Source organism: Saccopteryx leptura, chromosome 6, assembly GCF_036850995.1.
Source record: "Saccopteryx leptura isolate mSacLep1 chromosome 6, mSacLep1_pri_phased_curated, whole genome shotgun sequence".
Lineage (NCBI taxonomy): Eukaryota > Metazoa > Chordata > Mammalia > Chiroptera > Emballonuridae > Saccopteryx > Saccopteryx leptura.
The window spans coordinates 185,556,762-185,583,994 of record NC_089508.1 but is presented as its reverse complement, the minus strand read 5'-3'; the positions used below and the strand labels follow the sequence as shown (position 1 = coordinate 185,583,994).

Genomic DNA, 27,233 nt, shown 5'->3' with positions numbered 1-27,233 from the left:
CCCAGGTGTGCCCATGAAGGTGGGACAGCCCTGGTCGGGGCAGCTACCTCGATTCCTGACCGGCGTCTTGGAGGGAAAAGCAAAGGCACCTCACTTCCATGGAGGAACTCATCCTTTCTGAATGTCTCACGGGCGGAGCAAACGTTGTCACATGGCTGTGAGACATTAGGAGACCCACCTAATGGCTTGATTTATTTCCTGTCAATAGATGAACCTTTGAAATAAGGTATATGGTGATTAGGAAATGACAGTCCCACTGCCCAAGACTCACCAGTGTGTGCCCCCCCCCCCCCACAGGCCTTTATTGTCTGGTTAAGAGCACATTAGCATATCTATTAGATATAAAGGCTGCTACTAACATCCAAATAGATAGCGTGACTGGTCTCCTGACTGGCTTGGGGGAAGCTCTTTTTCTCTGCTGGTGAACTCTGAGGTTTGACCATTCGGGGCTGGGGAGACAGGTGGAAATGTGATTTGCCGGCCTGTTCAGATCGAATCATTAGAATTTCGCCCTTTAGCTAACAGGAGGTAAATCAACGATTTGGAATCCACAGAGGAGGGGGAGGTTTGGCATCTCTCCGGAGGGTCGGAGGTGGCTGAGTCTGCATGAGAGGGACCGATTTTCCCCCCTCGGCTGGGCCCTCACAAAGGCTGCCAGGTGCGTGTGCTGTTCTCATCATTTTCTGTCATTTTCTTTGTTGGCCCCAAACCCGCTCTGTTTGGTGAGATGGGAAACACACAAGGTAGCAGCCGAGGATGCTAGATTCATCAGTGTGACTCGCAACATATCAATTTTCAAGTGTAGCAACTTTAAACATACTGTAAGCTTTTAGTTTCCATAGAAAATAATCTCTCATTGTTTTTTTAAAAAAAAACACCCTGAAAACACCCAAATTACCACACTTTTAACATGCTGACATATTGATGGCCCGCGCTCTTCCCAGATCAAAGTGAGAGCGTCGGAAGACAGCGCCAAGCAGCCGCCTTCAAACACAGTCTTTCATATTTGGCAGGAATTACCGTAGTGGAGAGAGACAAGGTGACTTTCTAATACATACACGCATTTTAGTGTGGCAGAGATCTGAAGAGCTGAAAACTAATTTAGGACGACATAAACGCTCTTCCCTTTCTCTCTGCCCCCTCCCGTCTTCCCAACCACGCAAGGGGTTCCTGACAGGAACTTGATGCATGCTACGTATTGTTTTCAACTTCAGGGGGTGACAGGCTGTGAGGCCTGTGGCACACTGAACCGTTGTATTGACTCTCGTCTGCCTTCGAATTTCGAGCACTCTCTGGATTTCAACAGCAAAGTCACACATTGCAAGCGTCTTTCTTCCTGGCCGCAGAGGAGCGGTGCAAACAACTTGGGTGCCTTCTAACGGAAACTAGAGCTATTTAATGTGAACCTTGGTCAATACAGCAGTGCACCACTCAATGGCCCAGCGCTGCTACAGCCTGTTGGGAACCCTCAACAGGAAGGCGGCAGGCCCCGAGTGATCTTAAACAGGAAGCGGGGTTACCTGAAGACTGAGATCAATGAATACGTGGCAGGCCCTGGCTGGTTGGCTCAGTGGTAGAGCATCGGCCTGGCGTGTGGAAGTCCCGGGTTTGATCCCCGGCCAGGGCACACAGGAGAAGCGCCCATCTGCTTCTCCACCCTTCCCCCTCTCCTTTCTCTCTGTCTCTCTCTTCCCCTCCCACAGCCACGGCTCCATTGGAGCAAAGTTGGCCCGGGTGCTGAGGACGGCTCCATGGCCTCCACCTCAGATGCTAGAAGGGCTCTGATCACAGCAGAGCAACGCCCCAGATGGCCGAGCATCGCTCCTGGTGGGCATGCCGGGTGGATCCCAGTTGGGCGCATGCGGGAGTCTGTCTGTCTGCCTCCGCCCCCACCCCTTCCCACTCCAGCTTCTCATTTTGGAAAAATACCAAAAAAATAAAAAATAAAAAATGTGGCAAATTGCTAGACGATTCCACTCCACTGAGTTGGAGCATCGTTTCAAGCAGCCTGTTAGGATGGGAACACTTACTCTATAGGATATTTTTAACTAAAGGGGAACGTGTCTTGCGTTTTCCAGTTGGGGGGGTGGGTCTTCAGCAAGGCAGCTGCACTTGTTCCTGTGCAACGGGAATGCAGTGTCTGGAAATGTCCGCCACCTGCTCCACCTACAGTGGTCACGCAGACGGACTCTTAGCCAGTTTGAAAACAATATATATTTTTTCTTTTCATGAAGGTGAAAACGCTCTGAAAAGGTGATCTTAACAAAAGAACAGTAATGTAATCAGACAGGGTTTGGCAAACGGTGGCCAGTGGGCCAAATCCTGTCTGCCACCTGTTGTTCTGTTTGTTCGTTTGTATGTTTTTAACAGCACCCGGGCTAATAAGGTCAAGTTTTCCACTTTAAGTGGTTGGGGGGGGGGGGTAAAAAAATCAAGAGAATAGTATTGAATGAGACAGGAAAATGATATAAAATTTGAATTTCAGTGTCCCATAACTAAAGTCTCTTAGAACACAAGCATGCCCCTTTGCTGATGCATTTGCTTGCTTCTGCTTCACAAGGATTAGTTGTGACAGAGACTGTCAACTACAACACCGAAAATGGTTACTCTCTGGCTCTTTATAGACAAAGGCTGCTGCCCTCCGTGACGGGAGGGATTTGGGGACACAAGTTAGGAGACCAAGGAGGGGAAACGGTCTCTGCCGCTGGGTTAGAAGCTGTTTCTGGGAGAGAAAGCTACCACTCTCCTTCGCTCATGAGGATGGAATTAGAGAAACTGACTCCATGCCACCAAAACGGACCACGTAGGTCTCAGGCAGGATTTGGAGACGGCAGCGAACTGTACACCTTAGGAGAGAGCAGTCAGGGCACAGATACGAGACTGGACGCCAGGAAACCCAGGGCCTCATCTCCGCCCCGCAACCCACTAGCCGTGGGACTTGAGGCGCCCTGGGACTCAGCACCGACTCCTGCCAAGTGGCTGACTCGCGCCAGTTTTTATTTTCCGCTAGAGTGCATGTTGGGGGCTGGAGGTGTCGGTTCAAGTTTCCTAATCATAGAAACATGCTTTTTAAATGGAAGAGCTCTAAATGGAAACGTTTCTAATCAGTTATTGTTATGTACACTGTACGGATAAAAAGCCAGGAGTTGGCAAAACACAGGTGAGAAGCTCTACGTGGCTTCTTACATGATGCAGAAACTTAGGGATCCAGAGAGGTACTTGGTGTTGCGGGCACTGAAAGTCCTTGAGTCGCCCAAGGATGTCTGACAACTCCTTAAGAGGGAAGCCCTCTCGTGTTCCAGGTTCTCCTAAACTGGTATTCCCCGGGAACCACCGGGGCCAGGGGCTGGGTGATGCTCAGAATGGTCCTGGAGCGGTTCACGCAGCTCCACAGAGCAATTTATCCCAGGGTGCCTTGTTCACTGGGAGAGCTTGGCATTGAAGAATCTAATGGGAGAATGTATCATAAAAGACTACTGACCCCCGCTGGGATATCGGGAACCAGGGGATGTCCCCAGTTACAGGAAGCTGATGTTCCTCTGCTTGGACACCCACCCTCATGCTGGATCTACGGAAGAACACGGCACGGGCTGAACTATTCCAGATAACGCATTTCGAGAAAGTCGTCTCCTGATGGGTTTGAACACGCAAGGGAGGTCATGTGACCTACTGGTCACAGCTCCTGGCAGGCCTGAACCCAGGGCCTGTCCATCAACGTCCTCAGGCTGACGCTTTAATGTCAGGACCTCCTGTGTCCTCGTGGAACACGGAGTCACGTACGGACCACAGTGGGCTCAGGTCTCCCTGAGAGGAGGGCTTCGGGTTATAGGCTGCCGTTCTCTCCCTCCCCGATGGCCTGTTTCTAGGTAGGTAAGACCCCCATTTCTCCCGATAGGACTGTTTATGCTCCCGAAGCTCTGTAATTCACAATACACTGCTTTTCATCGTCTAACTAAGCGATTGATACACATCAACGACTCCTCATCACGCTTCGGCGTTTCTGCACGGAAATAGCCACCATGCTCCCATGGTTTATTCAGGAAACCGAGACCCAAAAGGAAAGCAATGTTGTCAAGGTCAAAGAGAAAAGAGAAAGGGACCATCTGGGGTCAAGGTCAGAACACAAGACCGCGACTCCCTACCACGTTGGCAGACCCGCCATCACCTCTGGGGAGTAGTGAGCGGTAGCCCTACGGCTCCACGCTCGCCGCCATTGCTGCTGGGTGAACCGGCTCGTTACATCGCTCACTGTGGGTCGTCAACTACTCTTCAGTACTCCAGGGTCAAAGCATCATCTTGCCTGAAGCACCCGTGACAGAAAACGACAGACGATAACCTAACAGACCATCCTCGGGTGCTCAGGCCCAGCTTCCAGCAGCCTCAGAACTGAGGATAAATATGTTTTCTAATCCATTACTTACAAGTTATGCACCCGACGAACACATTCAACTCTCACTATGCGGTTTCCTATTTACACGATCGCCCTACAGAAAGCTGTTATGTTTTAACTACCAAGCTCAGTAAATCAGGCCGTGGCCAGCTCTCTCTCTCTCGCAGGGGGGAGGAGACGCTTCACCAAGGACAGTACTGGCCGAGGCCGGCGGTGCCCACCAGCCCAGCGACACGTGAAGCCTGAGAAGTGAGCTCACAGACCCTTTTCGAAGTTTCTGACATGAAGCCAAATCCCGCAGAGACCCTGAAGGCAAATGAAGGCAATTCAGCTTGCTTCCACTGAGCCCCGCCCCGAACAGCTGTCTGGGGAAACCCACAAAACTACCTTGAATGACACAAAAACGTCTACACAAGGGCTTGGGGGTGTGCAACGCATGCCCTTCCCCCTTCCCTCAAGTGAACCCATTACTCCATCCTGCAAGAGCTGAGGGAGAAGCGGACGTGACCTGAGATCGGGGTGCACTGGTATCCGACCTCGGTCCGCACACAGAGCTGTGGTTTAGAGCATAGAGGGTTTTTGCGAAGCCCCAGACAAACAGCGCCCGTCCCCAGAATGTCAGTGTTCTCACTGTTGGCGGCTGTTACTGAGTGAGACATGGTAAGAATGTAAAACTTATTTTCCCAAATTAAGATGAGCCCAGGGATATTATGGGAGAGAGTAAAAACTTCACAACAGTTTGGTTTTTGTTTTGTTTTGTTTTTGTTTTGTTTTTTTTTGGGCTCGTAATTGGTTTGACTTGGTCAGGGCTCAAGATCTCCGGGGGCCATGGGCACCCTCCCCTGCCATCAGGCAAGCTTGGGGAGAGGGGTCTGGAAGCTCCAGCCCTTCCCTGCCAGGCGCCACGCTGGCTGCCTGAGAATAAATGGAGCCGTGAGCCCCACTCCCCAGGGGGAAGGGGCAAAGCCAGGATGATCAGGGTGGCTCTTCTTCCCTCTTCCAAGGGAGGGGATTCTGCACAAATGTTGAGAGCCCGTTTGGAGCTGGCCTCTTTCTGCTGCTTCTGTCTGGCTTTGCTTTGCAACCTGGCACAGACGATCTGGGGAGGCCTATCATCGCCGCCCTGAAACCAAGCCAGACCATCAAGTGTTTCAAATAAACTTGAACACACGTCACCGTGCCCTCGGCGTCAGCCAGGAGCTCTGCCATCGGCAAGCTCGGTTGACAGAGCTGCAGCAAGGGGCTCTCTGCTGGGGCCAGGAGCTGCGAGCGCCTTTGTGTCCCGGCCCGGGATGCTCGTACGCACGTGGCATCCTGCCCCCTAAGCTCCTGGCATTTGCTGCTTTCCACAGTTCCATGGGCTACACCCCAAGGATGCAAACCAGCATCCTTGGCTTGGGAAGAAAGATACCCGGCAACTTCGCCAACCTGCTACCCCGAGTCGTAGCCCGAGCTCCCAGAGACATAGCTGGCTGGGGAGGCAAACCTGATTCAGACGCAGTAACACGTGGTGAGATTCGAGCGCAGGCTAAAGGGACAGGGACAGAGACAGAGGCGGGGACGTGGGCAAGGTCCACTGCGTCTGGGTGACTCGATGCTGTGCAAGGACCTGGCTGGATGGATGCTCAGGGCCCCCTAGCCCGTTTCTGCCCCACCGCTCAGAAAACAAGCTAGCTCCTCCAGCCTGCCTGCAAATCAGGGCTTCCGGGCAAGCTCACCCCTATGCTTCTTTCTCTCCTTTTTCTTTATTTTGGCTGAAGTTAAACCAATGCTTCTGAGCTTCAGAGCACAGACCTGGGTTAACATCCAGCACTGGAGGAGACGAGAAGGCTGCTTTGGGGGTGAGGGATGGCCGGGCGGGAACGACAATCCCCGGCTTATCCCCGAGAGAGAACACAGCCCAGGCGCTACACTCCACATCCGAGAGATGTCTCTGGGAACCACGCAGGAGAAACTCATCAGACCGAATTGGATTTCGGCGGAGAGGGGGGGAAACACCGCGGGTCCATCACTCATCCTCACGTCTCTCAAGGAGTCAACGAGCAAATTGTGCAGACAGCAGCGCCCCCCCCCACTGTCCCCCAGCTTGGGGGAGGGGTGGCGGGCGGCCGGGCCGCCCCGACTCACCTATGAAATACGCCAGCAGGATGGCCAGGAGGAGGGCGGCAGCGATGGCGGACAGGGCCGCGCATTTCCAGCTGCAGTACTTGGACGGCTTCTTCAGCTTGAAGGCCTTGCGGGAGAAGGTGTTGCGGGGCAGCAGGCGCGGGGGCGGCGTGTACACGGTCCCTGAGGTCAAAGGGTATCCCGGAGAAGAGCTGCTGAACAGGGGCGTGCTGCCCGAGGAGGTCTTAAAGAGGAAGTGCCTGCGGGGAGAAGGGGGGAGAGTCAGGACCCGCGTGGGTGGCCCAGGGGGACCGGCCCGGCTGCTTTCTGTCGGTCACACGCTGCGTTCTGTATTCCAGGACGGGCCTGGCCACCACCCTCCCCTGCCCCTGCCCCTGCCCGCCACGGGTGAAGGGGCGAAGGGTTCTCCCGGATGGTGGCGTGCGTTAACCCCATAAACTCGCACCGTTACCAGCCCTCATATAGGCATCCAGATTTTATCTTCCACAATACTCCTCCTGCGAAGTGTTCAAAGTGAATATGAAAATTGAGTTACTGTTCGTTACTTGGGAGATGATGTCTATGGTGATGGATGGGAAAGCGACTTCGAAAGGCACTTGAAATATGGCGTCCCAACAACTTACAGATAGACATTATAATATCTGCATTTAAGATCTGGGAAATCAGGCTTGGAGAAGTTAAGCAACTTGCCAAGGATTTAAACCCCGAGCTCCGTCTTATGCTAACTTCTGTCTCTCTTGAGCCTTTTTCCTGGGCTGTTTCCCCCTCCCTCCGGCTTGCTATTCTGAGACCACCTGTCTAGGGCACGGGGTCACGGATCTTTCTTAGGAAGCATCTTTGCCCTTGGTGGCCAGAGCCATGGTGTGACAACTGGGGCTACCTAATGTAACCCTTCCTCAGGGGCAGGAGACTGTTTCTCCAAGGATACTTCACAGACCATCAATTCTCTGATCGTAGCTGTTCTCTTTCTTACGTGTGCTGTGTAGGACTTTAAATGTGCCTTGCCACACCGTTTGAAAAAGGTGGCTTGCCTTCCAGGAAATGTATATGGGTGGACTTTAAAGCATGGGTTAAGTAGAATCTAGAGTTTGAGCAGCTGAAAGCCAGGGGCTGTGTCTTATTTTGTAACTTATTAATCTTTATGTAGCCAACTCCAAGTTCAGCAGGCAAGGGAGACTTGAGTACTTGAGTGACTGAGTAAATGAATGGATGGAGCTCCCTCACTGTTTTGTGATTTTTAGTCAGCATCAGTTCTAAGATGCCTAAATGTTTTAAGGGTATTCCCTTTCTTTTCAAGTCTTTAGTAGGTGCAACTGTATTTATGGACCACATACAATGTATTAGTTACAGTGCTAAATGTTTTACTTGCAACAAACCCGTCACATTAACCCTATGAGGTAGGGACTGTCATTACCACCGTTTTTCAGGTGAGAAAATGGAGACTCAGCGTTAGCAAGCTGGGTCGCTGAGGCTCAAACTCCAATCTGCCCGTCTCTAAAAGCTCTAATAGGACCTACTCCACCACACTGGCCCTGCCTGTTGGGCTTAGCCGGCTTCCCCGGCAGGGTCCCGAGGCAAGATCGCTCTCATGACCAATATTAGTATCTTGGCTGCTTCTAGACAAAACCTTGGAAGTATTTTAATCCTTGACAAAGATCAAACAAGCCTGAGATGAGTAACAGTCACATCAGAAAATGAGTATCTGGTTAGAGAAGTGTTTAATATAGCTAACATTAAAATAAACAACTGATACTTAAACTTTATTTGTACTAGAAGTATGTTCAACGACCTGAATAAAGCCAAGGGGTTTGATCCATAAATAAGACTTTGTATACCTTGTCCAACAGCTCTCTCTGAACGCTCCAGGTTAAAAAATAGTGTCTTTTGGGAGAGGAGGCAGCAGGAACAGGGTATACAGGCAGAATTTTTTTTTGTGTGTGTATTTTTCTGAAGTGAGAAGTGGGAAGGCAGTTAGACAGACCCCTACATGCACCCGACCGGGATCCACCCAGCATGCCCACCAGGGGGCGATGCTCGGCCCATCTGGGGCGTTGATCCATTGGGGCCGGAGCCATTCTAGCACCTGAGGCGGAGGCTATAGAGCCATCCTCAGCACCCGGGCCAACTTTGCTCCAATGGAGCCTTGGCTGTGAGAGGAGAAGAGAGAGACAGAGAGGAAGGAGGGGGGGGAGGGGTGGAGAAGCAGATGGGTGCTTCTCCTGTGAGCCCTGGCCGGGAATTGAACTGGGACTTCTACACACTGGGCCAATGCTCTACCACTGAGCCAACCAGCCAGGGCCCAGGCAGAATTTCTGAACAAGATACCCTTGGATTTGGAGTCTCGGTAGTGCCATTCTTGGATGAGAGAGCCCATGAACGTTTCCTATCGCTGCTCATGTGAGCCTCTATCTCCTCATCTATAGAACGGAGGGAACAGCACCGCTGCCTCATATCCTCGCACGGGCTGTCGCAAGGCTTACCTAAGATCATGTAGGGAGAGCACTTAGCCAAGGGCGTGCCTTGGAGTCAGCGCTCGGTGCCTTTCGAGTAACGTTTACTACTAACTCCTCAGGGCAACAGAAGAAACCTGAAACATGCGTTTCCATTTCAAGCTTGACAAATGTCAAACACACACCTGAAGAGTTCTCCCAACCACTAACTAATCGTCCCCTGCCTTGCAATTAAGTTAGAACATACGCCCATCAGAGAGCGGGGTGATGGGAGATTTGATTTAGAGCTACTACTGCAAATGCGTTTCTTGGACAATTCTCCAAGAGTAGTGAAAATAGGAGCTCAAACCAAATCCAAAGACTATCAAGACATTGTAAGTCATTGTTAATGAGTACTTAAAAAATATTCAAACACTAACCGTCACTCCTGGAGCGATCTTGGCCATTCCCACGGCTTCAGCCCCCGCCCGTATGCCATTCCCGGCCCCACCCCTTCCCTGAGGTCCAGACCACATCCCAGTGGTGTGTTCGGGCATCCCTGATGACATTCCATAGCGGCATCGAACACGTGACAACCAGACACAGACTCTTTCTCTTCTCTTCTCCAGTCAGTCCCCGTTGTCTCTTTCCCCCTTTCCCTCACCTTCTCTCCGATGACGAGTTAAAGAATCCCACTGGTTTCATTTCTGCAAACCTCTTCCACCAGCCCTCCCTCCTGGCTGCCCTCCTGCTGCTTCTCTTCCCAAGACACAAATGCCATCCTGCCCTGGCTTAGAAATCCCCGCGGACCCTCCAATGCCTACAAGAGGAGACCCAGATCTCAGTGTGGGACCAGCCTCCTGACCACCACTTGCCAATCTTTACCCTCCTCTCTCACTGTGTGCTCGCAGCTCCCACGAGCCCTACACGTCAGCCACAAAAATACCTGTATCCTCCCTTAGCCGGCCTGGTCATGCCGCGAGGCCTTGGGGAACGCCACGGGACGCTCTCTGCAGTGGTCCTTCCTGGGCTTCTCCACCACCCCCAACCTCACTCCAGCCTGAGCCCCAGTCCCAGCCAATTCCTACTCACCTTCCGATCACCTACTTGCAAAACCTATTCCAACACCACCCCACCCCACCAGTATGTACTCAAGAATATCTATATACAGTGTGTCTGTAAAGTCATGGTGCCCTTTTGACCGGTCACAGGAAAGCAACAACAGATGATAGAAATATGAAATCTGCACCAAATAAAAGGAAAACCCTCCTAGTTTCTGTAGGATGATGTGGCAGCATGTGCGCATGCGCAGATGATGATGTAACACCGTGTATACAGTGGAGCAGCCCACGGCCATGCCAATTGAGATGTGGACAGTACAGAGGAAAGTTCAGTGTGTTCTGTGGCTCGCTAAATTCAAATCCGTGACCAAAGTGCAACGTGAATATCGGCATGTTTATAACGAAGCACCACTGCATAGGAATAGCATGACTCGGTGGGATAAGCAGTTGAAGGAAACTGGCAGTTTGGTGGAGAAACCCTGTTCTGGTAGGCCATCAGTCAGTGACAAATCTGTAGAGGCTATACGGGATAGCTACCTAAGGAGCCCTAAAAAATCTGTGCATGAGCCCACATCGAACCACACTGAATAGGTATGAAACTGGGAGAGTTTTCCTTTTATTTGGTGCGGATTTCACATTTCTATCGTCTTTTGTTGCTTTCCTGTGACCGGTCAAAAGTGCACCATGTATTTGTTATAATATATATATGCCCGCACACACACACACACATATATATATATATATATATATATATATATATATATATATATATATAAATATGTCAGTAATCTTCATATTAAAGAATTAATGTATCTGTTCCAAATCAAATTGTGAAATCCTTGATCCTTGTTACTGGTACCTATTACTGTTAGTATCTCCAGAGCCTAATTATCAGTATCTGACCATCAGCCATATCTGTAGACAGAATCAGTACATTAGAAACAGGGATGTTTTATTTACACGAGAAAAATCATAAGACTGAAAAATTTCAGTGGGCATTAATGTTATTTTTTAATGCTATCACTTATAATAACGGGGCACATGTGGCAAAATGTTAGCCTGTTATCGTGACTCAGTGGTTATTCTTAGGTCGTCCTGTTCTTCCGACTTCTCTGTATGTTTGAGACTTGTTTGGAGGTCCTAGCAGGGGAGCGCAGCTACTCGTATACCCTTGACCGAAGAACGGTCCTCTCCTCTAGCGGGGAAGGTCGTCCTCTTCAACCGAGTGCGCAGCTTCGGGAGGGATGCACATGGAGCGGTGAGGGAGGAAGGGGACACCCGCCTAGCCAGCCAGATCAGCCGAATCAACCCTGGTGATCAATGGGGTGACAGATGTCGCAGCCAGATCGCCCTCACATCCTTCTCTGTATGTTTGAACATTTTCATAATGACATGTTAAAACAAACAAACAAAAAAAGCACGTTTTGATTCACCCAAGGATTGGCCCCCTAGGCCACAGGAAAAATCATCCATGAAATGAAGCGAGACCCACAGGTAAGGGGCGAGCCAGGCGGTCACTGGCAGGACCAGGAAGGCTTCAAGGACTTGTGGTTTTCCCTGGAACAGGCTGTGGAGACCGCTTTTGCCCCCAGGGGCTGCTCAGTAGGCTCTGATGAATCATTCGTGATTCCCCAACTGAACCTCTCTCCCCAGCGGCCGGTCACGGAAGCGGCTCCGCTCAGAACTCCAGGCCTCAGCAGAAAACGTGCAGCTTCCAAATGCACTTGACATTTTTCAAGCACAACTCAATTGCTCTCAAAATTGGCCACTTGTGTCTCAGAAAGGAAAGGCAAATGAGAGGGTCCCCCAAAGTGCTGTCCTTGGGAGTTCACTGATACTCAAAGGGATAAAGAAAACCAGCCCTTCATGGCTTACAAAAAAATTTTAAAAAGTATTAATAACAGAAGAGCTTTCACACTTCTTTCCCAGCCACGTGGGGGTGGGTGAGCGGGCTTCAATCCCAGGACGGAGCATCCTTCCTGGCCCGGGGCGGGGGCTTGGAACGGCCACCGAATTGAGAAGTCAGACTGAGGAAGGACGGTCCCTCTGCTGTCTGCAGCTCTCTCTGCCAGATCCCAGCGGGTTCTTAAGAATATGGTGATCATCACGTCACCTGACACTGCCGGTCCTTTGGGTAAATGTCATCCCTTTACTCATGCGAAAACAAAACCGTTTAATGAAAACCGAGGAAGAGAAGGGCGAGAGCATACCTCACAGCCCTTCTCTCAGGCGTTTTACACGACAGCAAAGAGGGGCCGCGGAGGCAGCGTCTTGGCAAACGGGACCTGTGCTTCGAATTGGCTGAGGACAGGAAGGGCGCACACGTTCTCTGATTAAACGACCACGGAAGGTTTTGAAAGGAAGTCCGACAAGAAACTCATGCGTGGCATCATAGCAAGGAGGACCCCGGCGATTCGAAAACACTGTGGGTTTCTAGTTTATTCTTACAACGCAGAAGGAGCTTGACTAACCTCCAACGGAGGCTCTGAGAAGGGGTGGTTGGTTGAGTGACTGGAGGCCCCAACGAAAGACTTCCCTTCCTCTTTCTTAAGAGTCACTACAAGCAAACTCACTCATTAACCTCCAAACCTACCAGAGAAAGAAACACATACACCCAATCCCTTAACACCAAGTACCATTTTCCAGCTTGTAACCAGCAGAATCCGAAGAGGCTGCCTGCCTATTTCCTCAGGTCTGGCCTTACTCCCAAGGGGAAGTCCTAGCAAGCCTTTAAACAGAAATGCGCTACACAAATAATCGTCCTGCCTTGGCTCCCGAGGTCCAAGTTCTGGTTCTTTTCTCCCCCACCCTCTCTCTCTTTCAACCTGTGCCCCGCGATCACATCTGAGTTCACCACTCAGCAACCAGGACCAGCGATGATGGGCAGAGAAGACACCATCTTGTTCGCTCGTGAAGTCAGCCATAGCCAATGTTCTCCCTGAAACCGAACCGAAGTCTTGAATGGTCTCGAGGTAGAGAGAAAAGAGACCTCTCAAGTAAATAACCTCACAGGTGTTCAGAGCAGCGGACGGAAGTATTGGTACACAGCCCATTAATCCCTAAAAGACTTTTAGTACCATACATGCCATTGCTGAAATTTGATTAACCCCCCCCCCAAAAAAAACCCCAAAAAACCAAAACAGAGAAGGGATAGAGGCAGAAAAGCACCAGGAGCTGGGGGTGTGGAGCTCAGTGAGGCAGATCAGGTGCGCACTAGAAAACGCGAGACTTCAGCACAGCTCGCTGGGACTGGCTGTGCCCTTTGAGGCGCGCGTCAGGTTTATTGTCTCTGAAGGAGTGAGTTTAATACAGAGGCAGCCTATAAAGGGTACTGTGGCATGTGAAGGCACTGTAATTAGGTTTTCAGGAGTTATAATAAAACATTTAGCTGGCGAGAGGTTAAATAACCAGCACGCTTTCCGGCATCATTATTAGGAATGGTGTTGAAAGAGGAAACTCAATGGGTGGGAGGATGTGGAGAGAGGGAGAGAGAGAGAGAGAGAGAGAGAGAGAGAGAGGCATGCAGGACGAGACGAGATGAGATGAGATGACATGAGAGATGACCGTGGACACCGTTTGCTCAGCCACGTCTTGAACAGCAAAACTAAACCATCTTTTAAGGGCCCTGACTTTATTTTTCCATTTGCAAATGTAAAGTGTACATATTATTTAAAAAATGTCAAGTACATACATTAAAAAAAAAAACAAAAAAACAAGGCCTGACCTGTGGTGGCGCAGTGGATAAAGCATCGACCTGGAATGCGGAGGTCGCCGGTTCAAAACCCTAGGCTTGCCCGGTCAAGGCACATATGGGAGTTGATGCTTCCTGCTCCTCCCCTTTCTCTCTCTCTCTCTCTCTCTCTCTCTCTCTCTCCCTCTCTCTCTCCCTACCTCTCTAAAATGAGTAAGTAATAAAAAAATTAAAACCAACAACAAACAGAAAGCCAAAGTCTCCTATACTCTTCTGAGAGAGACTGGTGACCAGTTGTTACTTAGAGTCAGACTCCTTCCACCCCCGCCCCTCCCACGTATAACCATTGCTTTATTATTGTTCTTCTTATTAACTTAATTATGTTAGAAACCCACAGGAGCATACCAGAGAGGTGGTAGCATGCCTACAGATTCTGGATTTGGACAACCAGGGGCTGGCTCCTGGCTCCTCCTATACATAACGCTGTGTGACACTGGCCAAGTGTGTGTGACACTTAACCTCTCTGAGTCCTAGCGGGCTCGTCAGTTAAAGTAAGAGAATGCTAATATCTAATTCATGGGTTCATTAGGGGGGGTGGGTGAGCTTATTTACACGAAATGCTTTCCATTCAGCTTGACTTCCGGTGAACAGTCAATACATGTAGCCATTAACCAGTCGAGGGCAGGAGTCATGTATATGTTGCTCTTTAGTAGACATCCCTGACCTCACACAGTGCCTGGCTCAGCTGAACGATGTGTGGAAGGATTGAGTTGTTCTAATTAGCACAGTGACTAGGGCACTGCAGGCGCCCCCTCCCCCACCCCTCAAAACTATTAATTTTATCAGGAAGGGAAGGGATTGAGGATATTACTAATGTGCTTCTTCTCTTCTCCCAGTTGGGAATTTATGCTTGGGTTGAGAAATGAACGGTTGCTTTTGAAATAAAACTTTAAAAATGTTTTCCAAAAAAAAAAAAAAAAAAAATTGCTACTTCCCAAGTTGTAAAAAGCCAATAACCCAATTAGTATAATTAAAAGCCAATTTCATATCATGATTCCCTAAGCTTACTCAAACTAATTTTGATTCAGGGAAAAATAGGCTTTCAAGGTTTCTGATCCCTGAACCTTTTAGATCACAGGGGACATCACTATATTTGCATATGTTGTGAACAACACGAAAATTCTCTATTTTGCCCTCTTCAAAATTTGCAGTCATACCCAAAATACTCACAGCTGGAATAATTAGCACCTCAATTTATGGCCTTCCGTTTTTTTTCTGTTTTTTTTTTTTTTTTCCTTTTCTAAATAGCAGCTTCAACTCTTGATATTTAAATAGTGTCACATTGTGATATAACATAGCATTTTTCATGGCAAAACATTTTTTGCCCCTCAAAAAATGATATACTGCTCAGTGTGACAGGCAAGGTCTGTGGAGGTCACTAGAGAAACCTGGGGCTTTCGAGCAAATCCATTTCAGCGTCTTTGGGATGAAATGAGGAGTCCTTCCTGTCTGCCACCCCGCCCCGGTGTTGTTAACTTGTTGACTTTTTCCAAGTTAATTGGTAAGTCTTGATTTAATAGAGAAAAAAATAAAACCACAAAGACTTCTGACTTTGACTTCGAACTTGACCTTGACTTTCCACTGTAATATGGGAGTGCAGAGACAGCCATCCTGGGTAGACCTGCGCTGGTGCTCGCTGGCCGCCCGAGACAGATGGACGAGCGCACACGCCATCAGATACACTCAGCAAGTGGGATGACTCCTTCCACCGTGTTCACTGCCCCTGTCATCCAGATCAGAGCATCAAAGACTCTTCGAACTGGGAGGTGTGAGATCGGTGGGCAATGGAGAAAGGTCATGTGAGGAACCAGACCCGGGAACTTTTGGCTGTAATTGCCCAAAAGAAACTTCCCAGGAGTCCTTTGGAAAACAGTGACTGTCTGCCAGCCAATGAAATTCCGCCACGTCATATTAGCGCGACCGCCCTAACGACCCTTTAAATTTCCCCCACATGGTTTCCTCCATGTGACTTCTCTGGCCCCTTTTCACGGACCAGAGAACCTCGGCAGGTGGGATGCGCTGTACTAAATAAAGCTTTTGCTGCCTGACCTGTGGTGGTGCAGTGGGTAAAAGCATCAACCTGGAACGCTGAGGACGCCGGTTCGAAACCCCAGGCTTGCCTAGTCAAGGCACATATGGGAGTTGATGCTTCCTGTTCCTCCCTTTGTTCTTTCTGTCTCTTTCCTCTCTCTGACCCTTTCTCTCTCTGTGTCTCCTCTCTCTAAAAAAATGAATAAATAAAATGTAAAAAATAAATCAATTTAAAATAAAGCTTTTGCTTATCCACACTTCGTGGCTGTGTCCTTCCTTCTTCCTCGGCGGGGATAAATACCTTACAGAAGGAACCTTAGGGTGTGTGTCCCTGAATCATACTCTGCTTCCTGCCATTACCTTTGTCCTGTGTGTTTGCCTTGTCTTGCCAAATTACAAGCTTCTCTTTTGCTCCCCAGTGTTTGCCTCTGCTCCTAGTAGGTGCTCCCAGACGTCTGCTGAAGGCAGGCACACACCAGTGAATGGTATAGTGGACGATGGACGGGCTTTGGAGGGAGGCACATCTGGATGCTAGTCGCAGCTCCACCTGAGATTGGTGTTGCTGGGAAAGGCAGCATCCCTGAGCCTCAGGTGCTGCCTCTAAAAAGTGGGTGGGTAACTGTATCCACCTTACAGAACTGCTGAAGGGCCGACCGAGATCCTGAATACAGTTTGCAAGCACAGAAGCCGGCCCACAGGAGGTGCGTAAACCATGTCCGTAGCATATCACCCCCCACCCCCACGTCCTTGGAAAAAATACAATATTTAAAATAGGAAGTTATGAGTCAACCAATAATTACTGAGCACGTGGACATAATGATGAATAAGTCTTCATCTTCATTGGGATGTTCTCATTGGAGAAACAGACCAAATACACAACACTCAAGTCCAGGTAAACAACAAAGACATCCATTCTCTACACAGGAGCCAGTCGTTGCTCAGAAGCACAAACAAAATCACATCACGCTCCTGGTTAAAACCTTCCAATTCCTTTAGGCTTGGAAGGAGTCCAGCTCCACCACGAGGCCTACAAGGCGCGTTGGGATCGAGTGTCTCATTGCTTCCTCGTCTCCACTCACTCTGCTCCTGAGGTCCCCACCATGCTCTTTCCTGTCCCTCAAAGGGGCCGAGCTTCTCCCATCTCAGGGTGCTCACCCGGTGTTTCCCTCTGTCGGGAAAGTTCTGTACTCAGATCTTGGCATGGCTGCTCTTTCTTGGGTCCTCACGTCTTCCCCTTCAAGCTCACCTTCGCAGAAAGCCGTCCTTGCTCAGCCTTTCCGGCCCCATCCTTGTACCGCCCGACCTTGTCCAGTGACTGGTTGTCGGGGGAGGCGTGGTGATGGTGGTGGATAAAGACCGCGCCCACTCATTCATTCAACGCTAACCGCTTGGAGTAGCTACTCATTCATTTCCTGCTATTTTTCTCTGCGCCCTCAATGGCCCGTGCCTTCCTGGAGGGCCTGGGTTGAGTCCTCATCACTGTATTCCAGCCCCTTCAAGAGCTCACGGTTGGTATTCTATCAAATTTTAGAAGATGAATAAAACATGAACCAATCTAGATCTCAAAAAGTTCATTTTATGTTGCCCGTAGGAACCGATGAATTGGACGTCTTCTGTCAGCTCTCCGATGCAGCGCTTTTATTTATTTATCCTGTAATGTCCTCTTACAGGGCTGCCCTGTCACTAGGTTTTCAGGGTTTTGATAAATAAGAACCATGCTCTCACGATGCCTAGACACAGTTATTTGAAATCCTTTGAGAAACCTTCCGTCTTTCTATTCTGAGGCTTTTAGCGTGCGTCCCGAGAGCCTCCCCACTTTCTCCATCTTAGAAGGTGGAGGTCTCCTCCACGTTTCCATCATTCTTGACGCAGGTTAGTTATAATCACATTGGTTATTTCTACTAAGACCTCACAACGGCTTTGGGAAATAGTGGGAAACCGCAATGCTGATGAATTTCTAGGATGCTGTTTAATTTGCAGTCCCCAGCGCCCCCCCCCCCCCCCCGCCGGCTCCACCCCCCCCCCTCTTTACGGAGCAGCCCCGTGGGCGTGGACATTCGGACACCAGGGGACACTTCCTGGTTCGTGCCCAGGAGCTCAGAGATGACCTCCCCGTCAGCCTGGGAGAAATCTGGGCAAACGCACTCGCTCCTTATCAGGCACTTCTCTGCCCACCTGCAGCGCGGTTTATCTTCCCGGGCTTGGCAGCGCTGCGCACGTGACGATTTCACGGTGTATTTTCCCTTCCAAACCACTTTTAAAAGAATGTGATGAGAATGGGTTTCAGCTCTGAAAAATCCTGTTTACGCTCCTCCACCCAGGGAAGAACCAGGTCATCTCTCTCTCTCCCTACCCCCCGCGCGGGTAGCCAAAGGAGCCCGCCTGACGCCGCTTGCTGGGCTTCCGCATCGGGTCCTTCAGGGCCTCCGGGAAGTCAGAGGAGCTGTATTTCCCAGGACACAGAGCAGGGGGGTGTGTTGACAGTCCTCCAGATGCTAACCTATTCCACACGGGGACCCACTTACCAGTATTAATCAAGGCACATATACTGGTATGTCTTGTGTAGTGCCTTCAAAGTTAACCACTTCAAAGCACGTGTGGGGAATAGAGGTTCCACACCCCTCTCAGTCTCCCACCCCCAGCATCCTTCCTGGGAAAGGCTGTAGTAAGAGGTGAATTCTCCAGCCAGCTATCTTGTCTCTGCCTTGGGGAGACCTTCCATACTGGTAGGGGGCAGGGGGGACCCACTGATTGCCCAGCTGTGTTCTTTTAATGAACTAGATTCATTTTAGTAAGGTGAGATTCCCATAACATAAAACCCCCTATTTTAAAGTGTCCAGTTTTGTGGCCTCCAGGGCATTTACAGCGTTGTACCCTGTGTCCATGAAGCAGTAACTCTCACTTGCCTTTCCTCCAGACCCGGCTCCTGGTCACCACGCAGCTGCCTTCTGTTTCTATGGAGTTTCCTCTTCTGACTAGTTCATATAAATACAATCACACAATATGCGACCTTTCGTGTCTGGCTTCTTTCACTTAATGTAATGTTTCCTAGTTCATCTCCGCTGTAGCTTTATCAGGACTCCATTCCTTCCTATAGCTGAATATTGTCGCCTTGTACACATTTACGCCCCGTTATGCTTATCCATCCGTCCGCTGGGGGACATTTGGGTTATTTCTACCCTTTGGCTACTGTGCACAGTGCTGCTCTGAACACTTGCGTACAAGGACTTGTCTGACTGAGTACGTCTTTTTCATTCTTTCGGGGATACACTGAGAAGTGGAGTTTATTGGTTATGTGGTAATTCTATGGTAAATGTTTTGAGGAACCTTTAGCTGTTTTCCATATGTAGAAAACCATGATCAATATTGGACTTCTCAGCCGGGTCAAATTCTGGTTGGCCCGAACCACTGTCAGTCTCCTTGCCCCCCCTACCTATGGCATAAGCTTGCTTTTGAAAAGCGTAATGAATGACAAGAACGAGGAGCGTCTCCAAGGAGCCAGGTAGCAGCAGCCCCAGGGAGAGCATCACACTTCACATCGTACAAAATGTTTTAACCCACCCAAGTCAACAGGCTCTCCTTTCAGGAAAGAGGTTGCGAGCGAGAGCCCTGCCAGGGTTTATATTCTAGGAGGGCTACCTATCTATAATGACATTTTCACAGAAGGGTTTTATCGTTAGTGTATATTCTGAGCACTAACTCACCAGGCCCAAATATCACAGAAGCTGACGAGTGACTCTGGATGGGGATGAATTTTAACAGTTGAGGCTGAGAGAGAAATTATATTTTTATCCTAGAAAGCAAAATTGCCACGTGCTTTCTCAGCAAGGCTTTGGACACATTCTGGACTTCCTACTTTTTTCATGAAGAAGAGAGGATCTGAAATATAAGGCCTCTTTGGAAGATGACTAGCTTTTGGTAAAGAAAGTATCCTATAATATTTCAGAAAAAAAAACTAGAGTAAATAAAATTAAGCAGATGGCTACATATCCTCCTAAGCCTTCAATATCTTAAATATCCTAGCCATCATTCTGCTAACTTCTCTGACCACATACATTTTATCATACTCAGCTTCCCAGTCCTCAAACTGGTGTTCCATAGGGTATAACTCTGAGAAGTTCTCAGTTAGCTCCTGCTATTTCTGAATGAGTACACTAAGTCCAGAGAGAAAAATAATAGTAATAATAATAAACCCTAATAATGGTTATTTCCTAAATTGATGGAAGTTTTTAAGACCTGGGTGGATGAAGGGAGGAAAGGAGGGAGGGAGGGAGGAAGGAAAGAAAGAAGGAAAGAAAGAAGGTACAGCAGCTGTGTTATAAAAATTAAAAGGGACAGATTATTTTATGGGATTTTTTTCAAGAACTACAAAAGAAAACAAAACTGGTTTATCTGAACTGATGACGCCTAGCTAACGACAATCCTTAAGCCATCAACGCAATCTGAGGTGTGGGGACTAGCAGAGGAGAAAGAGAAAAAAAGAAAAAAGAAAACAAAAAAGAAAGCAAGCTGCTACCCTTTCTTTGCCGTTAGATTTTGCTTCTTCCAAATCAACAGTGTGCAACAGATTTCTAGCCTTTGAGTGTGGAGCTCTGTTCTTTTCTTTTTAAACCTCAAACAGAAGATACTTATCTTTAATACAATTTATTTTCCCATTGGAAATTACATCAGACCCTCTGAGGCATAACCAAATAAATACAAGACGGCCCATTGCCGTATCTACCCACATTGCTTTATGTGTAGACTATCCATAGGTACACTATTTTCTTACGCAGCATTCTTCATGCAATGATATAAGGGCGCCTCAGGGATATTAATTAAGCTTTATAGCAGCCCGTGTCACATGTCTTACCTGCCTACATCAATCTGCTGGACACTCAAAAACGAATACTTTGCAGAAGTGTGTTTGTAGGCCAATCCCATACCCACTGATGACGCGAACAGATTCATACATTGCAGTCGTCAAAAAATGCCATCGAAAAAGGCCACCGTTACTTAGCATCACCACGTGAACATGGCTAGGGCACTTACTACACCCTCCAGCGACACCGTGCGGTAGCATCCCCGACACAGAACAAGTCCCGGAGAAGCAGACTCTGAGAGCCCGGCTTCCCTGAAAGGCGCCTGGTTCCACCCACGCTGGGTTTCCCCGGGCCCCCAGCAAAGCTTTTTACACATGCAGGTGTCAAGGACGACTGTCACACACGCTTGCCTTAAGTAAAAAAGCTCGTCACTGCCATCTTGGACGTCCTGACCGAGATGCGGTGGGGACGCGCTGAGGCACGGTGAACCACAAGCTGCCGTTCCACTAAAAGGCAGGTGCCCGCCTTCCGGCGTTTTCTTTGCAAGGGGCCGAACTAAACACAACCAATGGGGGGAGGGGGGGAGCGGTCAGGGGAGGCTGCCCGGCCAGACATCTATCTCAGAGGCTCAGACTTGAACTGGGATCACTTTCTGGTTCCAAGGTTTTGCTTGGCAAGAGGTGACGTGGTTACATGAAAGTCAAGTTGGGGCCTGCATTTCTGCGAGGGCGGTGGGGCAGAGAGAGAGAAGAGTGGGTGGAAAGGTCAGGGTCAGGCCGCGACAGCACCTGCTCATTCTGGGAGTCTGGGCAGGGCAGGGCAGGGCAGGGCAGTGGGTAATGGGTTACCTGCTGGCTGCATGTTGGGTTCAGAGCCCCGTGGCCCCACCTGTTACCTGTGCAGACTTTGGGCAAATGACTTGATGTTGTTGAATGTGTTTGTTCCCTTGTAGAGACAGTGGTAAAAACAACTGGAACTACTTTATAGGGACAGTGTGTGGATTAAATGAGGGATTCAGCACCTGCCTGACACCGAGTAGCCCCTCAGTAAAGACTAGCTTTTACTGTTACGGAGATAGTGACCACCGAATCCCACAGACTGCCTACCTTAAGTACATAGCTCTTTCCTGTTGGTTTTCCCGCCTCCCTCCTTCTCTCTTTTTCTCTCTCCTCCCTTCCTCGCCTCTTCCCGTTCTTCAAGACGGGATTCTTTGTAAACTGCAGTGAGCCTTTAGTTCTTGTCTCTCTGGTAATGCCAACCGATGTCTCTTTCCTCCTCCTCCCTGCACGACATGTTTCTGCATAAATCCCTTCCCAGACCCCCATCCCACACAGAACAAACCCCAGGGTGCCCGACGGGGCCTGGAAGCTGCCCCTGATGTGGGCTGAGAGACCCCTCCAGGAGTGTCTCCAGAGTTCCCAGCTCAGTTGACTTAGAATTCTTGTGCACGACTGCTGTTCTGGCCACTTTTTAGATTCCCTTGCCTCTACATCAAAGGCCCCTTTGATGAGGTAACTTTCACTTTTTCATCAAAATGGGACTCAGCCAGCATTCCTACCAGCCAGACTGCCCTGATTAGGTAGAGGTGGATATCTCCCCACCACCATGTGTTTCTACACACACACACACACACACACACACACACACACACACAGTCCCAAGTGTACCTTCATCTCACAACATTCTATATTAATATAAATTACCCGCTCAGCCCTCTCTCTCCCACTAGACTGCAGTTCCCAGAGGACAAGGGCCATCTAGATTTTCATCCTTCACCCTCAGCCCCTCAGCGGACCTACCTCCACAGTACTGTCTGAGTTAAACCGAAGTCCCATAAACACAGCTGGTAATGGGATTACCGCCGGGGGGGGGGGGGGGGGGGGAGGCGGAAATACAAAACTCCTTATTTAGCATAAAATCAGTTTCGGATAAAGGCACTCTCTCCGTTTGGCCCGCGGGCCTCTTATTGATCGAGCCCTCCCAGCCTATTTCACCAAAGAGGCTGGCTTCCTCGCCGGATTTTCAAGCCCTTGATCACCACGTGTTCCGGTAACAGTTCGAACAATAATACTGCGGTACGAGGCGTTCTCCTGGGGGCTCAGAAAGCGGACGAAGTCGTCTTACACATTCCGATCATAGCCCCGTTAGGCAGAGAAGCAGCAAGGTAGACAGGGAGGAGTGGCGAGTTTAAACATCACCAACTGATAAATAAGAAAGAAGAAAAAAACAACAAGGCAGCCGAGCTTAGGTGGCCGGATCTCATTGCAGCAGGGTCTGGGAACACAGAAGGGGCCCCTCGGCAGGAACCCCGGAGAGTGACTGCGTCAGGTCTCCCCACGCCGCCCTCCGCGTCACGCCCCGCCCAGCGCCTACAAGGGGAGCTGAGAGTCTGGAGCAGTGGAGAGTGACGGAGCGCGTTAATCCCGGAGAAAGAAAATCCTTCCATTTCTGTTTAAAAATCCAACACCATAAACCTCAAGACTCTTTTATTAAAAAAAAACAACACAAAAACCCCATTAAAGGAATTCAGCCCATTAAAGGAGGACGGAGAAAGGGAGATGGTAACATTTGGATAGAGATGTACGTAATTTGGCACAATCTATCAACATTCAAAATGCACATTAAACATCCCCTTTGATCTAGCCATTTCACTTCCAGGAATTTTAACTTTTAAATACAATCATGGAAGCATGCAAAGGGAGATGTATGCACAAGACTCTTCGTTACAGTTTTGTTTGGTAATAGCAAAAACCCGGGAGCAATCTCACTGCCCATCTCGGGCAGCTCGGCTAAATAAACGATGGCATTATAAAATATTACACAGACTTTAAAAAGGAATGAGGTAGGTCTACATAAAATTACCTGAAATGATTTCCACAGTATCTCATGAAATTAAGAAAGAGAGTTGCCAAATGGCATGTATAATACGATTCCATGTATATTAGACTTGAAAAAAAAATATGCTCAGACAGTCATAAACATTTCTGGAAGCCTAAAATAATAAGCCTTCAAGCAGGATTTCCCTGAAAATTGGAATAGAAGGGCATGGAATACCACTCTGCACTTTTTATCTTGTTCACTGTTAAATATTTTTACCAAGAGAGTGGATACATTTATAATGAAAGCACTAAAATGATCAAATCTGTTGCAATATGTGCTGCCATTCCCGGTCTGAAATTCTTGACCATTCCTTTGCAGAAGGAAATGTAGGGAAAGGTTCTGTGCTGGATAAACAGGCACAGAAATCCCCTAACCATGCAGGAAATTGTGGGCTCTGGCCAGTTGGCTCAGTGGTAGAGTGTCATCCCAGCATGTGGATGATCAGGTTCAATTTCCCAGTCAGGGCACACAGGAGAAGAGACCATCTGCTTCTCCTCCCCTCCCCCTTCTTTCTCTCTTTTCCTCCTGCAGCCATGGCTTGATTGGCTTGAGTGCATTGGCTCCAGGCACTGAGGATGGGTCCTTGGAGCCTCCACCTCAGGCATTAAGAATAGCTCGGTTGGGAGCATGACCCCAGATGGGCAGAGCATCGGACTCAGACAGGAGCTGGGCACATGTGGGAGTCGGTCTCTCTATCTCCCCTCCTCTTACTTGGAAAAGAAGAAAAAGAGGAAAAAAAGACTTTGTGGGGCGCAGGGAGGAAAGCTCTGTCCAGCAGCCTGCCTGCTGCCCTCCACGGGCACTCAGAGCGTGGGCCTTTATGAGTCATGTGGGCTTTACTCTCAACCTAAACCATGCTGACCTTGATTCCTTCGCATGATCTGCCTTCTGATACAGTGGTTAGAATCAAGGGCCAACTTTCCAAGAGATAGTATGTACTATTTCTGTATCCTCACCATGAGAGACCTTTCCTCGCCCCCCCTCCCCACCTCTCTCTCATTCTCATTCTCTCTGTCTCTCTCTGCCCCCTCCCTCTGTGAATTAGCCCTTCAGCTTTAGCTCTGTTGAGAAGTCTACACTCCTTCCTTTTCTCCAAACTGAACGGCATTGTGCATTTGAAGATGCACATACATGGTAGGGAGGAGTGAGGAGGTCCCCACCTTCATGTTGCCTTCGTAATTCCAATCAAGGCCACCAATGGCGAAAGCTCAGAAAACGAAGCACTCTTGGCCACACACCAAGTATGTCCTTCCTATCTTGTCCTCATGTCCAGGCCAATGCCACACACACTGTTAGACTGAAATGCCTTTTCCCCCACTACACGAACCCATACCACATCTAAACACCAGATTAATTTACAGAAATGTAAACACAACTGGCATAATTACTGACATGTGTCTCACTGAATGCAGATGTGCTCGGATGCTATCTATATTACGGTCCAATACGGAGCTGACTGATCCCAGCAAACTGTCCAACCTAAGATTTTCACCACAGGGAGGGTAAAATGCATCACTGGGAACAGGAGCTTGGAGCCTGAAGTTTTAATGTTTCCCATTCATGATTTTAGTAGGAAAAACAATTCTCCAAATCACTTCAACTCCGTGAAGGTGAAACTGCTCCTCCAGCCATTTTCCGGAGATGGGAAAACAAGCATCGAGCTTGTTTTGAGTTCATGGGCGCATCAGGAGCTCTCATAGAGAGCACTGGTTAGCGTGACAATAAACGAGCACGTTTTAATTAGAAAGTCTGGAATAAAGCACTTTGGCAGGAAAGAAGATGATAGCCTAGGAAAGACATCAGGGGACCAATAAAAGTTAAAGTGCATCCCGTGGCCACAGTGAACTCCCGGGTAAGGAGGCGGCACATTCGGGAAGAGAACCAGAGAGGGGGACGGAGCCGGGAGGGACGGGAGTCGGGCTGTGGGGGCTCTTATTTCTTCTTCTTACTGGGAGTCAGCGCTGAAGCCCACTCTGGGCCCAGGCTGCTGAGCCGACCCGCTGCCGGAAATCCCCCACCCCCGGGACTGTGTGTGCCCAGACGAGAAACCCACTATCACCAGGCAAGGAGAGAAAGAAGCTGGCCTGGGACAAAACCAGCCTTGAACGGGACCTTTTCTTGTTTGTTTTTCTTTTAAATGGTCTCCTAATCTCACGGTGTCTGGTTATGGCCACACCCTTCTTCGCCCTCGTCGGGTTCTATGTGGGAATGTGGTCCAGGTCGAGCTGATCTGCAGGGTCTGTTCTCCAGGCCTCGGGGACTGGGTCTGTTGTGGCCACGGGACTCTAGCTGGGCCCCATGGAGTTTTAATACACATATAATAAGTATTGTGTAAATTATTATTGTTATATCATATGTTAATTATATTATATAATATATATAAAACATTATATATATAGTTTTTAGAGAGAAGCAGGGATAGAGACAGACAGGAAAGTTGAGCTGTTCCTGTGTGTGCCCTGGCCAGGGATCAAACTGCCAACCTCTGTGCTTCAGAACAACGCTCCAATCAACTGAGCTATCACAGGGCTTAATTTTTTTATTGATTGACTGGTCTTGGGAGAGAGGAAGGGAGAGAGAGAGGGGAGAGGGAAAGGAAGCATTCATTTGTGTGTCCACTCAGTTGTGTGTCCACTGGTTGCTTCCCATGTGTGCCCTGACCGGGGATCAAACCCACAACCTTGACATTTCGGGATGACGCTCGAATTAACCGAGCTAACTGGCCAGGGCCAAGCTCCATGAAATTCAACCCAGGGGGCGTTCAAGCAGGGGGGCCTGCTTGAGAGTAATGAGAGGAAAGGAAGAAAAGCAGGCAGAGGGACGGACGCCGAATGCCCGAGTTTACGTCCTTGCACCCAACGCTGCCAGCATCTTCCTTCTGTCCCAGAGCCTTCACCTCCCCAAGTTTCACCTTCCTGACATGCTCAAGGGGATGGCGGTGCCCAACCCACAGGGCTGCAGGTGGCTAATGGAGTATCAAGTACCCCGTACAATACCTGGCACAAAGCAGGCACGGAGGAGAGGATGACGTCTAAAAACAGAACCAAAAGAGTGTTCAGTTATTTCCAGGAAGCTGAAAGGTTTTTCTACGGCCGTAAGTTTTCACATGTATTCTGGGGTGTAGGAGGCTGCGGCTTGCAGGGGTAGGACACCCCCTGCACTAACAGAGCAGATACAGGACACCCGTAAACCTGTCCCGTGGCCAGTAGGGTTCTTCTCATTTGCTCTCTCATTTTCAGGCATTGGCTAGGGTGGGATAGGTCCTCCCGGGGACCCACCCAATGCTTAAATGGACCTAACATCACCTTCCACCTTCTTACACCACATTCCCCCAGGACAGTAAGAGAATCTGGTTGGGAAGAGATTAAAAAGGCACTAAGATAAGCCTTCCATTTTGAGTTCTTATCTAAGCACAATGACGCAAGAAGAGCAGTTGCCCACCTTCTCTCAGTGCAGGTTTTAAAATCTGTTCAATTTTTTTTTTAAAAAAAAGCTTTTTATCATCATATGGTTGGTTTGCAACATCTTTACAGGCTAATTGGTGAAAATGGATCTACGAGGTCCCTACCCTATTGAAGCCGTAACAAATTAAAATACAATTTCAATTCAAGCTAAAGAAAATAGAAAAAGAAGGGTTATCCATTCTCTTTTGCAATGTCAGGCAGGGACAGTTAAAACACTGGTGACCGAACTTGGGGGCATTTGCTGATTCCTCAAACACTTAGTCTGAGCAAGAAATAATTCTATAAGGATTTAAAAACA

General features: G+C 49.0%; 1 protein-coding gene across 3 annotated transcripts in view; it reads right to left on the bottom strand.

Annotated features, from left to right (window-relative positions):
- The window catches only part of TENM2 (teneurin transmembrane protein 2), a 1,124,432-nt gene that overhangs the window by 247,344 nt on the left and 849,855 nt on the right, over positions 1-27,233 (bottom strand). For all 3 annotated transcript variants that reach the window (XM_066344467.1, XM_066344468.1, XM_066344469.1), the window contains exon 6: positions 6,518-6,756. In XM_066344467.1, the coding sequence (XP_066200564.1) occupies positions 6,518-6,756 (239 nt within the window). The remainder of the gene's footprint in view (positions 1-6,517; positions 6,757-27,233) is intronic.